Raw genomic sequence first — 14795 nt, forward strand, 5'->3', positions numbered from 1 at the left:
CCTTCGCGTCTCTAATATTGTTTGTCACTCTCTGATCTTCTAACCTGAGGGAGTCCGGCACAAATAGTAACTTAATTGCTTAACTTGTGAACAGTTTATAATTAGTAAACAAAACCGTTTCTCTGGAGGATGAGCAAATTGAGAATTTTCTACGGGGCTTCTAATTCAATTGATTCCGCAATGTGATTTCTCTTCCTCTGCTGTCAAATCAATCAGTGGACTCGTGAGTCCATTGAGATTAGGTATTTTGTTCATTTGAACTCAATGTAACTGGTTTGCCAGTCCCTTGTTACCACGGTTTGAAGTGATAGCCGTTGCAACCGAGTCTTATATTGGCAGCCATTACGTTTTCAGAAATCCCTGTATATATACATATTTAAGTGACTAATTAGCTGTTAATCTGTTATGAAGGTTGTTATAAAAAAAAATAGCAGCCATCAGTTATATATATATTATATATATTATAATATTATATATATATTATACACTCTTTACCGAATAATATTATATATATATATATATATTCTGCATAAATGCAGATAATATGGAAAAATAATAGTGTAATATGCGAACCGAGCATCTGTTTGAGTGCTACTTTTTGCTATTACTCTGATATGCGTGCGGGCGCATGATGCTTTCGTGGATGTTTTTAAATTGTAGTAGTGTCTAACGGCCGTTTAACAGAAATTAAAAACATCAGGACAAAAAAGAATTCGATGGATAGGCTGTTCTAACCTTGGCAATATTTGCACGGTAATGGCCACCAAGAAACCTGCTGCCATTAAACCTTACTACTGCATTAGACTGCTTTTCCAGTGCATTTAGTTATGGAAATGTTTCTTCCATTTTAAGCAATCAGGCAGGTTCATGAGTAGAGCTACAACTTTCTTATAGCAGACTGCTGATGGATAATAGATCAGTCAGACACAAAGCGACAGGAAATTAAAAGGCCATTTAGTTTTGACATATGCACTCGAATAGAAATCTGCATCAATGGATTGACGAAAAAATATGCCAAAAGTTTCAACTACTAGTTATTAACCCCTTAGGAGCACAATCCCTTGCTTTTCAATAACTGTAAAGGAAGATCATCACGCATTGAGGGTATAGCAGATGTGCTTTTCAGTCCACATTTTCCAGTTGTCCAGCTTTTCCTAAGTTTGCAAATTACAGAATAGCTGCTTGTTAACAACATAGTAAGTTTACCTTAATATTCTAATTTAAAGTACCATTTCTCTGTTTTAAAATAAAAATATATCTATTTGGGTCTCCCATCAATGAATATCTGGAGAATGATAATCGTTTGCGATCCTAATGATACCAAAGTTTGAGATGCTACCAAGAAAGAAAATGATGGTATCATCAGCACATTGTTCGATCCTGAAGTTGATTAGGAACTGAGTCGCCACGGAAGCTAGCCAGGAGTTAAGAATGTCAACTGGATGCTTTTTCCTAATCAACAGTCCAGATTCCAGAGTCTCACTTTAAACATGCCTTCCAATGTGAAGTAAAGGCAGATCCTCACTGTTAGGTTTCATCGGCTTCATCAGAATCCCCATTATCTGAAGACTCTTCATTGCGAGGCTCTTCCCCTCCATTATTCAGATTCTTCTTCTCTTTCTTCCTCTTTTTCTTCTTCTGGCGTTTCAAGCGTTTCTTTGCAGTCCGTTCCTCCGCAGCTTTCATTCTTTCCTCCCTCCTCATATTGAATTCCGCCAGCTCTTTCCTTCTCTGGTAGTCTGCATCCATCCTTGAAAGTCGATCTTGCTCCTTCCGCCTCATTTGCCGATACTGCAACACATTTAGCATCTAGTTGTAAAAGAGAACCAAACAGGTACTCAAATAGAGCGAGCAAGGGGGGAGGTGCATGTGTAACTAATTCACAACATTTAAAATCTGAGTATAGTTTATGATTTAAAAATGAAACAAGAAAATAGTATAAAGCAATCTTCAACACAACAAGTTAATTATGAATCATTTAAAGTTCTGTCAGATACTCAGAATAAGCACTTCTAGAATTGGCAAAATGTTAAGATGCCACTGTGTCAAAAATATGCAAATATGAAATTCTATGGTCAAATGCTTACATAGAAGAAAAGGTAGTACAAAAAACAGATGATTTCTAATCACTTGATGTTTGCATCAACACCAAACAGATCCTATCTGGCCCGATGCCTCTGCCAGCAAGTGTATTACTGCAGAATATCGGCACCTACCCTCTGCTTCCATACAGTTTCTGCTTCAATTTTTGGGAAAGAAACTTTCGAAGCGATAAGGATGACCATTAGATTTGGATGTTCAGGCAGTTTTCATCAGCCTGAAGGTTAATTGGATCAAGATACTTGTGATGACATGGTTTTCTGTTATCCAGATTCCAGATGCCATGACTGAGGGAAGCTGTTGTGCTTATAAAGCTCTTCTAGACAGACTCAACAGAAGGCAACAAGTACAGGATCTGAGATTGCTGTTCGATTTCAGAGGTTGAGAACAAGAAACTTCTCTTCTTTTAGTGTTTATAGGCTTCTTATGTATATATGAAGTCAGCAAGGTAGGAACTTGGAACTAAAAGGCAACGTAAACAGATATGTTTACATGTATCTAGACATATTGGGTATGGCCCTTATTTATTGATCCAAAAGCTTAAAAAATTCTGCCACCAGGAGAAGAAGCCTGACATGGACTGAACATAGACGGCTCCAAAAGTTGCTGATTTTAATGGCTTGCCAGAAATTATTATAGAAGGAATTTAAATTCCATTATATACCTTACCCGGGCCTTGGGACAAAAAGGCAGTGTAAACAAATATATATAGTTGATGCCTATCTAGACATATTGGGTGTAGCCCTTAATTATTGATCAAAAAGCTAAAAAAATTCTGCATCTAGGAGAAACCTGAAATGGACTGGAATATAGACGAATCCAAAGTTGCTGATTTTACTGGTTTACCAGGAATTGTTAAGGAAGGAATTCAAATTTCCTTATATCTTTCCTGAGCCTGGGGACATGAACAGCTTATTAATCTGATGGAGTGCTGAGGTGCATTAACTAGTATCAAGCATGCTACACAAATAGGGGGCATATGGTAAAGATGGACTATAAACTTGAACATGAGTTGCTTTCTGAGAGCCAGGGACCTTCTATGGATGCAGAAGTAGTACTATCTCAAACATGGACAAGTCGATATTGGAGAGGGAGGGAAGGGGTGCCGATTACTAAAGAAATTGTGAGGGACAATTACTTTTCTGTATCCCCTTGTCCAACAAATTATTCCTCCAGACCTGGAGCTCACTATTAACAAGAATAAGAGAGGGGCAGTGTAATTCAGACATTGATGTACCTCAATTACAAATAAAAATGACCCTTGGAATCAAAAAAGATGAGCAAGATAGATAGATATAGAGATAGAGAGAGAGAGAGAGACTATCTACAATTACTTTGCTTTCTATTAGTCCATAAAACCGCAGATATATGGCAACTCAAAAATGGTGCCCATAAACAGGAACATTGAACATGTCAACAGTATACTATCCAAACAAGTTCACTTCACTAAAAGGAAAATTTGATCACTATATGCTACATGACTACAGCATTTTTGCCTTCAAAGAAACATGATGTAGCGTACATAAGTTGGATGTCAAAATAAGACAGTATACTATCCAAACAAGTTCACTTCACTAAAAGAAAAATTTGATCACTATATGCTACATGACTACAACATTTTTGCCTTCAAAGAAACATGATGTAGCGTACATAAGCTGGATGTTAAAATTCCCAGAAATCTAAGATAAGCATTTATGCCTTGCAAAATCCAAAATAACACTTCCTTTGCAAAGATAAATGTCTAAAACACGAGGCGCCCGCCACTATAGAATCTGGAAAGGGTCAAATGCATGCAGCCATTCCCACATGCAGAGAGGCTGTTTCCATGGTTCGAACACGTGATAACCAGATCATAATAGAGAGCCTTACTATTGCACAAAGGTCTGCCCTCTTTACAAAGATAAATCTCCCTGGTTCTTTTTTCTAATAAATGATGTGCAGTTACTCATCCTAAAATAATTCAAAGTAGATATCTAGTAATCAAAGAACATTTCTTGGGATGTGAAGCATATATTATAGGAAAAATATTTGCAAGGCAACTTCCAAATAATCGGACATAATTTAACCAAAGTGTTGTAGCAATTCTTATAGAGATGTTTCTCTTGTCTACTCAAAAAGAAAATAAATCCAATTGTTCTTTATGATGATATAAATATTCATGGTCTTTGACCAAGGATTCAAATACTAGGTTGTACTGCCCCATATCATCAGGCTATGTTGCATCGTCCCGAACGTGGCAATATAGGGCATACCGAACCGAACTAGCCATGAATCGAGATGGCTTGACCAATAGAAATAGCTCGGCACATTATGACAAAACCCCTTACCCCCCACTATGTTTGACGTCGATCTCCGTGCCCCTTCCTCTTTGAACCTTACCTGATGGTGATACCCTCGATTAATGCCGACCCCCTCTGGACCTTCGAACCATTACACCTCTCCCCTCTTTCCCTCTCCTGCTCCCTTCCCCCTTCATCCTCTCCCTCTCCCCCTAGTTCTCCTTCTAGGTTCAGGGTTAGGGTTTCTCCTCTCTGCCCTCCTCTTCTGCCGATCTTTCATTCCATGTACACCTCGGCTTGGTATGGTATGTATCAATCATAACGTACCGAATCATAGCCAGCCCGATACGATCCTTGGTACTGATTCGGCAGAAGTTGCATATCGTACCGTAAAGACTAGGAATTGATGCCTAGCATGGCTTTTTGAACCAAATCATGGTCAAGCTAAACCATACCCATCCCATGCCACTAAGTACTGCTTGTACTGAGATTTAAGTTAAATTTACACCCTTGTTTTTATTTCACTACTACTTAGTACACATGGTACAATGCCATACAATAATGATTAGTAAGTGATGCATTACCATAAAGTAAGATTCTTGAATTTATATATGCATATGTATGTTGCGTGTGTTCACATAGACAAACTTACAGACAAACCTACATATTTGCAACCCTAGAGATACTTGAATAAAATGTGCCTTGTAAGTATGAAGAAGAAGAAAGTAAAATAAAATTAAATAGAAGACATGTTTTGGTGACATTATATGGGATAAACTATGGAAAAGAAAGAAGAGATAGAAGGATAGTGTAAACTGCTCGGCACAGTTTTAAGTTTTAAGTAGAACCAATCTACTTTAGTCAACACTAGTTGATTTTAGAACCAACTTCTGCATTCAAGTTTAGGCCAATTTTGCTTCAAATCAACTAGTTTTGGTTCTTTCAGGTGAATCGAACAACAATCAAACAAGGATGCCATATTTGTTCATTAATTGTTATATTTAATTGAATCCTTTAAGTATTATATAAGTTATTGTTGATTTGGATCACCTTTATTTTTACATTAAAATAAAGGATACTGATAAGAGGATCTTCTATGAAATTAATTGATCAAATAATTTTCTGGCATTCCAAGTCTTGTCAATCATAACACACACACACACACATATATATATATATATGAAAGTCTCCACAATATATAATTAAATGAGGAAAAAAGACAATTTCAATACGGTTTAAATGCCAGATAATAAAAAGAAAGTTCAAGAAATCCACTACTTCTATATAAAACTGATTTTATTCATAATATTAAATATGAAATAGAAATTGAATACCTTTTCATACAAGAGTTGGGCAATTTATTGTGTAGAATGCTCTTATGCCTAATAATGAGAGATAAATCTAGCCTTCAAGAAGCATTTCCTTTGAATCACAAGTAGCTTTTTGCAATTATTTAGAACATTGGAAGCAATTGACAGTTAGTTCAAAATAGTTTAAGAAGTTAACTTTCCTTTTAGATGCATCAACTTTTCAAGGAGAGAATAAAACGGCCTTATACATGGTAGATCAAAGAGGGAAGGCCCTAGCACAGCGGTGAGCTTATTCCATTGTGGCATGGGTGTCAAGGATTCGAAATATAGAAACAACTTCTATACAAGTGGGGGTAAGGCTATGTACAAACTCTGCAGTGGCATGAGCCTTTTGCACTAGCACGCCCTTTTACACACGGTTGATTAAGCCACCACCACATTGCATTCACAAAATGTAAACTCAATTTGCAAAGTCAAGTTCGAATCTTCTAAATAGTTCAATGAGATAATCCTAACTATAGTCCTATTTTCAAACATTCTATGATATATATTATATGTTGTTGATGCTTCATATGATGATAATCATCACATAAAGTTCATATCTGCATTCAATTTTAAATTTGTAAATTTTACATAGTTATGTATTACGTAATCTGATTATTATCACAAATGAATTATATGTTACACTTTAAATTGATGATTAAGGTAACTCTAACATTTCTATTAATTTTTAACACAAACTTAAAATTGTTTACAAATGCAGAGCTCAAGTTTAGTAACACCTAAATCATACACCCAATGGTTCTAAATGATATGAAAGAATAATAATGTGATAATATTTCTTCATTATCTTGCTTTAGTTTTCTTTTATTTTCCTCTTTTTAATTTTATTTTAAGCGAAAATGCAAACCTCTGACCAAGAGTGCCAAAATTGACAAAATTTAAAACTAAAATTTAGTTTTTAACACCTTGCTACTCAGCCTCGTCATGCCAAGTATTAGCACATCCTTGCCTTAACCAGAACACCAAAATAGATGTAATGGCTTTGCCAGCCTACAAAAACATGCTTCAACGCATATGTGGTCCAAAACTCATTCATTTAAGGAGCAGTTGCATATGTAAACATGAACAAAAATTAAGATTAAACATTATTGGACATGATCAAACTATTATATTTTCACTCTACTCCCCTTTCAAATTGAGAGCATAGATAAATATATATATGTTCTCATTCAATATCCTGCTTCAGCATTAAACGAACCACAACATTCAGTTTTGTTCTTCCAGTAGTGCTGGGATTTTCACCTACAAAAGAACTTCAATCAAAAGGAAAAGCAACACAGTTTACATGCTATTAACACTCAATTTGAAGATAATCATTCTTCTCATTACAATAGCTCGACCAACTTCCTGCAAATAAATGTACATTCCTAATGGCTTAAACGAGCTGAATAACAAAAACTCGACAATGAATAAAATGTCAAGTTGTGTAACTATGGATAACTAAAGCTCCCAGCTAGCCTTCATATCTTCCAAAATCATTCTGATGTACTCCTTAATTCTTATTATTTCAAATTTGTACCGATCAAAGTATATGAAAATTTGGCTCCAAAAATAGCAGTCTCGTACAGTAGAAGTGACATTCAGATACTGTTATTATTCCATGTTTTAACCACAAGCTTTTTATCCCAAGCAAATACATCAGCATTTCAATATCCTTGAAAATGCAATATATGTCAAAATTTTCTTCAGTCTCTCAATCCATTCAACACTTCCTCAAGTTACTATAGTGTCCTCTACATATACAGCTATGGTGACATGACTGAGGAAACATATTAGACACAAGCAGGGTGACACACTGATATTTTGTCCAAGTCCATACACATAAAAATAATATGTAAAACTTATTTAACAGGGTTCTTTAATAACTACTTGAGACGGTTTATTGACCTTTGCAGTCTAAATACCTTATAATACAAGGTACATTAGAAATTGTTGCTTGTTGCATATAGATTTTTTTTAAAATCTTTATGAAGAGAAGCATTCAAAATTGAGTTCAAACAACTTCCGAATCAAATTACTAGCAATAATGATTACTAGAAATACATCGGGTTTCTCAATCAAAAGAAAAGTTTGATATAATTGATACTGGAAGTTCATGGATCTGTTTTGGCAACTAATTTAGCTTCTAATCTGAACAGAAAACCATCATATTAATGCTCCAATCTACACCCAACAGCATGTTCCCTTGAGAAAGAGCAGGAATTTCATGTATCACACTCATAAAGTGCATTAACCTCCTCAAGCACAAAATGATGGCAACCACCATAAATGCCTCATAAATGGAAAGAAATGGAACGAGAAGTAATGTGCATAAGAGTGTTAACTAAACTCATGAATTTGATGATGTTTCAACCCACAGTTTTGAATTTATTGAACACATTTTGTAGGTTAGTTAACTCATTAAGTCATCTTGGATCAAGTCAGCTTTCAGCTTGAATGAACGATGCTGAGATACAGTTACATTCGATATCAATTAATTTCTTGGCCAGATTTAAGTTTTCTAGAGCTGATCTAATTTCAGGTTTAGTCTGAAACTAATTTTCAGGTTAATCAAATGATAATTGTTCATGAAAGAGAATGAAAAAATAAGAGGAGAGAGGAGAAAAAGTTTTCCTCTTATTTCATGTAATCCATATTTTTGGATTGACCCCATGCATGGGGGAAAATTCCCTGTGGGTCTCTTCAATGCTGATTTGTTTAAATTTGTTCTCATCTTGTTGGTTCCAATACATTTACAGTGTTTAAGTGTGACTGTATGAAAGCAGCTACCTGCTTCCTCTAGGAAATGACAAGCACCTGCCTGTTGGCTTGGAAGATTTGTGCAAGTTAAGAAAGAATATGTGGTTATCAAACATGTTCCAGTACAAAAATTTCCTAAAGGAAGTCGGCATAAACTCCACTTCAAGATGAGCCCCTAGTGCGCTCAATACAAATTAGACAATAATGAGCTACTTACAAATGTTAAGTTTAATCCAGATGAAAATGTTGAATGAGAGGTCACAGATATCCAATTTCCATCAACGCCTAAGATGTAGTAGGTGAATGAGAAAAAAATCTGAAATAATGTAATATTTTACAAGACCATACTATTTACATGATAATTAATAGTGTACAGAACCATCTAGAATGGTAGAGAAAACTTTTTTATATTTAGTTATTTTTATCACATGGGTTCAGATTCTTATAATTCCAGACAGATCATTTCATTTAAGACTTGGAGGTTTAATTGACTCATCAAGTTGATTACAAGTCTCTTGATGAATATAAGAACAGTTTAAAACTTGAAAGATGCAACTATAGCAGCAGTGTTATAGAGGATCTCTCTAGATGTGTATAAAATGTTAGGAGCTTCAAGATTATTGAAATCAAGTTACATAAAGCCAAGTGGAGTTGAGGGGAAACATCACAATCAGCATCACAAGAGGATTTTATGCAACCTAGCAGTCCTTCACATATTGGGGGCACTTAGAGAGAGGCATGTTCTCAACAAGTGTGACAATAGAATGTCATAATTCACATGTTATTCTATCACTGGAGGAAATCTTTCTTTCAGATCTTGGATGAGGAGAAGCAGAGGCCACAAATCACTCAGCACACGTATATGTTCCTTCAACTCATCAATCGTTTGTAAGCATCTTTCTTGCAAGAAACCTCTACATCAGATTATTAGGACCTCTTCCCCCATCCTGTGGCTGTAGTCTACTTATATGAAGCTAGAGCAGGAAAAAAAACTTGCTAGAATGCAAATATTTGGAGGCAGCAATTAGGGAAAATGATAGAATGCTGGATAACCTCGAAGAAATTGAACAATATACCGATGTACTTAATATTATAACAAAAAGTCAATAAAATGGGCAGCATGTTCCTTACTAGTATTTTAAAATGATAATGTTACTTTTGTAGTATGGATGGTCCTAGCCCATCTTGGAAGTGAAAAAATTGAAAAGAAGAAGTAAGTGCAATTCAGACTCTGAGACTCGGAGCTGTTGGTAGTTAGAAAGTGGGTTCAGAAATAAAGAATAGAAGAGTGGGAAATCTTACTCTCACAAGAAGGAAGAGAACTAGTAGATGCAATCTTTGACGGGAAAAGAGAGTAGATGTAAAGTCTCTCTGAGTGACAAGTCTGGCATCCAGTTCGTGATTTTGTAGTAATGGTTCTTATGCAGTTTGTAACAGCTACGCCATTTCCAGCTTTCAGCATCTTGTGGTTATCGGCTCACAACACGAAAACTACACCCAAGACTACCTGGAATTATAGAAGAGGGGCCTTAGGTAAATAGGACAGGAGAAAGCAAGCCTACCAAAGATGGAAGGCAATGAAAAACAAGAAGAGGGGCATTCTTCTAGCAATTTCTTTCGCATATAAGGATTTTCACCATTAGCGATTTTTTTACTGTTCCTTGTAATCTTAATTTGCAAGGGAAAAGGGTATTTCTTCCAGAGGAATGACCTTGTTTCCTCCATTGGTTAAAGATTATAATGGTCTGGGATTATCTGATACCTTCTGATCATAGATACAACAAGTATATGGGTGAATCATGTAAAAACTTGAGCTTGTTCCATGATAATTATTTCTTATCTTGCTTCATTTTTGCTCAATACTTTGTGGATTACTTTATACAAGATTTGTGTAACTTAGAAGTATCCAAAGCAGGCACAATAGCGGTCCCAAGTTCACCGAGTCAGCTTAGCACTCCAGTTAGGTTCCTGCAACTGGCAATATATTCAGAGTTACACCCAGACAATTAGTGGAAAATAGCATATCGAGCTCAATCTCGCGGTTTCCAACTTCTGATGAAACAATAAGTACTATGAGATCCACCTCTCCTAAAGCTTGCATCCTCAACATGATAAGGAAATAAAAAATTCCTCGGTGAACAAATTTACTATTATGGATTGTTCCCCATTACTTCACAATCAATACACATTCGCATGAAAACTAAAGAACATCAAAAACATATGATTCCATTTCAAAGTTTGAACTTTTCTTCATTTCTAATGTTAGGGGCATGGTGAGCGGATTCATCAAAAAGAAAAGATGAAATCCGGTCGAAAAAGAAAAATTTTCAGAAACTGGAATTAAAAACGTAATTTTTGGGGAGAGGATTGTAGACGCAATTGAAAGGGGAGAAGAGGGGGCGGAAGAGGGACCTGGTGGAAGTCGCCGGAACCGGAACCGGCGGAGCTGCCTGAGGTGTTGCTGACCCTGACGGGGACATTCTCCATGATCCGGCGGAGCTTGACCTCGAGGTCCTCCTCGTCCTCTCGCAGCACGGCGCCGCCCTTCCCGTGCTCCACGATCGCGCCCTCGCCGCCCCCCGCCTTCGCAGGAGCGCCGGCCGCCGGGGCCACCGCGACCAGCTGTAGATCGCCGCCAGCATCTTTCAACGGGCCGGACATCACCGTGCTCTACAAGCCCTAGACCGGTGATCCTCGGAGTTCGTCCTCCAGGCGTTCCTTAATGTTTCTTTTCGCCCTTTTTACCACGGTAAATACTCTCCGTGCACGGTTTAATGAAAAACGGACGTTATAACATTCTAACAAGCAAGGGCTCGTGCGCTATCTATAGCATAACGGATTCATTATTTCAGTGTTATTCTGCAACACGAGCCGTTGCTATCTTGACGGCAGAATAAAATAATTCTAAATTTTAATTTTTTAAAAAATATCAATATTATTCTATTATTAAAAGGGGTTCATGAAGATCTCCCGAGGACTTTACTAACTCCAGCGAACTAATTGGTACCTTCTCTCCCTCTCTCTCTCTCTCTCTCTCCATATATACATACATACATACATACATATATATATATATATATATATATAATCATGTTCAATTTAAAAATATAAGACAAAATTTGTGGATCTAATTATATAAATTAATCCATCTACCTTTCACTAATTAGTCTATGTGAAATTAACCTTCAGCCCCGATCCTTAAAAATCATCCATCACAATAAAAAATAAAGTACAGCAACATCTTAAAAGAGATAAATATCCCATGCTTATGCTTAGCTCCTAATTTTTTTGGTGATTGACAATCCTTTTCGTTTTATTCAAGTGTTTTTGGCCTTGTTTTGATAGCGTTTCTAATCTTATTAGTCGTTTAGATAATATTTCACCGCCAAACCAATTCATTGGTTCCGACTCTTGCATTCTTTGATTTCTCCAACATCAATCGGCTGAAGAAAGATTTAGCTAATGGTTTTTTTTGGGTGAAACTCTCCTTGAATTGAGAGGTGATTGTATTTGATTATAAATAGGAAAACTTACAACAATAGAATGGAAGGAAAAGTAATTAAAAAGATTTTAACAACTCAATTAGAATGTTGGAAAGATTTCTTCTTTGTTTTCAACAACTCTGCATCTTCCTTATTAGTTTCCAACGGCTCTATATCTTCCTTATTGGTATTCAATAATTCTGCATATGACAAATTAATGGTTTCCTAACATCCCCCCTCAAATGAAGTTGCGAGATGAGGCTTAATTTGCGGCAATTGAACTCATATGCTGGTCGATCCAATGGTTTGGTAAAAATATCAGTTGTTTGGAGTTTGGATAGAACATGCTTCATGCAGAGTAGACCTTGTTGGACTTTTTCTCGAACGAAATGAAAATCAATTTCGATATGCTTGCTACGGGCATGAAAAACAGGATTGGCTGCCATGCAAATAGCACTTTGATTGTCAGTTAGGAGGAGAGGAGGGCGTTGTAGAGGAATGCCAATATCATGTAGAATGTAGGATAACCAAAGTAATTCAGCGGCAGCATTGGACAATGATTTGTATTCTGCTTCGGAGCTGGAACGGAAGACATAAGACTATTTTTTGGCTGACCAAGAGATGATATTGCTACCAAGGAAGGTGCAATATCCTGAGGTAGATCGTCGAATCTCCTTACAACCGGCCCAATCGGAGTCAGAAAAACCATAAAGGTTAAGAGCCGAGTGGCGGCGAAGGTGAAGTCCAAGAGTGATGGTGCCATGCACATACCTGAGGATCCTTTTGACAAGTTGATAATGTCCTTGCGTTGGAGAATGCATAAACTGCGAGATAAAATTCACACTAAAAGAGAGGTCAGGTCTGGTAAATGTAAGATATTGTAAAGCACCAACTATACTCCGATAGTGAGTAGGATCAGAAAATGGCGTGATGTCCATGGAGGCCTTGTCCTTGGAAGACATGGGGGTGTTCACAGGCTTACATCCCTCCATTTGAGCTCGTTGAAGAATATCTAAAGCATACCTGGACTGTGACAAGAGCAAACCATTAGGAGTACGTGTGATTTGAACACCAAGGAAGTAATGAAGAAATCCAAGATCCTTCGTATCGAATTCTTTATGAAGATCAAGAATAAAATTTTGTAAAAGGGTAGGATTGGACCCTGTCAAAAGAATATCATCAATATAGAGAAGGAGTATTAAAGTGTCACTCTGTTTTTTGTAAATAAAGAGTGAAGGGTCAGCAATGCTACAGAAGAAGCCAAATTTTATCAAAAAAGAGCTAAAACGAGCAAACCATGCACATGGTGCTTGTTTGAGAGTGTTGGGGGAAAAACCCCAAGTCATACCGTCACGGAGGCGCTCAGCCAAAGGGTGCCGGCCAGAAAGGCGCTCGGCCAAAGAGTGCCGACCGGAAAGGCGCTCGACCGAAGAGTGCCGACCAGCAGGGTGCTCGGCTAGAGAGCACCGACCAGAGAGAGCGCCAAGAAGAGGCGCCCAACCAAAATGACCAAGTAGGGATGCTCGGCCAGAGGCGCTCGACCGAAGAGTGCCGATCAGCAGGGTGCCCGGCTAGAGAACGCCGACCAGAGAAAGTGCTTGCCTAAAGAGCGCCGACCAGGAAACCAACCAAAGAGCGCAAGACGCTCGTCCAAAGGGTGCCGAGCAGAAGTACTATGAAGCAACCCCGCCACAAGGCGCCCCATTGGGCGACCAGCTCGGCTCGGCACCCCTGCCGAGCCGATTGCCTTGGACCAAATGTTCAACTTCCGCCTAACCCTCTAAGCCTGAGGGACCTGACAACTCCACTACAACCTGCCGCTATCTCCAAGCCATCAAGGCATAAGATCTCCGCAGGTATCCGGCACGACCTGCCATTAATGCATGAGACCCCCTCGAGTCTCCGATGCACTCAGTCATTTAATAAACACGGCTCAAGGCGATCTCCGGATCACCGAACCATCAAAGCGTATGGCTCTCCCTGACCGCCGGTTCACTCGGTAATAAATGCACTTACCATCCACGGACCCCAGGCCTACCACGGCCGGCGGTTCAACCACCCCAATAGGTCCGATCGACCGTGACAACTCCCTGGTTCCGGTCTGATTCGGCCTTATTTTCCACCACGCCATTAATGGGCCAAATCGTGCCCAATTATTACAAAACAGGACAAACCTCCTGTCACCTCCCAGGTAACAAAAATCCTCCTATAAAAGGAAACCTGGGGGGAAAAGGGAGGAGGAGGGAAAAAACCCGAAGCCCGAGAGAACCCTCCTAAACCGGGTGAAAAGAAGTGAACAACACAGACAATAGAGGAAGCTGATCCTCTGGATCTTATCCAAATATTCTCTCTGTCTTCTACACATACTCTCTTCCCTGCTCTCTCCACATATCTGCCCCCTCTGACTTAAGCATCGGAGGGCCGGCGCCGGGGAGCCCGGCCACCGGTTTTCTTGCAGGACTTACGCCCCCCAGGAGGACGCCACCTGCCGGCACGCCATCGACCACCGTCCCTGCGGCGGAGCCCCTCCTTCCCCGGCTTCGCGGCGGCCCCCGGGTCCAATTTCCAGCAACAGTTGGTGCTAGAGGAAGGGCCCGAGTTCGCTGCCATGAAGCTAAAAAGCAAAGGGGCTTCCAACGCCTCTCGACGTCTTCCACCCAGTCCTGAGCATTCCGTCCGGAACTCACCACCTCCGGCCGAGTCAACCCCTCAGGTTCGGCCGGAGCAGTTTGATGCCCTGGTGCAGCAAGTGCAAGCCTTGGCTACTGCTGTCCAAAGCTTGCAACCCAGGGGCATCCCAATGGCACCGCCTCCTCCGGCTC

At 38.8% G+C, this 14795-nt stretch overlaps 1 protein-coding gene across 1 annotated transcript; it reads right to left on the bottom strand.

Moving 5' to 3' along the window:
* Positions 1 to 1012: 1012 nt before the first annotated feature.
* Positions 1013 to 11244, bottom strand: LOC103723638 (PRKR-interacting protein). Its single transcript, XM_008814605.6, has 2 exons — positions 10904 to 11244; positions 1013 to 1791 (listed from the first exon to the last, which is right to left on the bottom strand). Exons 1-2 carry the CDS (start codon positions 11150 to 11152, stop codon positions 1528 to 1530), a joined length of 513 nt encoding a protein of 170 aa, XP_008812827.1. The 5' UTR covers positions 11153 to 11244; the 3' UTR covers positions 1013 to 1527.
* Between the last annotated feature and the right edge of the window lie 3551 nt (positions 11245 to 14795).

Source organism: Phoenix dactylifera, chromosome 2 (genome assembly GCF_051530095.1).
Source record: "Phoenix dactylifera cultivar Ajwa chromosome 2, Ajwa_hap1_PhDact_Kaust_v1.1, whole genome shotgun sequence".
Taxonomy (NCBI): Eukaryota; Viridiplantae; Streptophyta; class Magnoliopsida; order Arecales; family Arecaceae; genus Phoenix; species Phoenix dactylifera.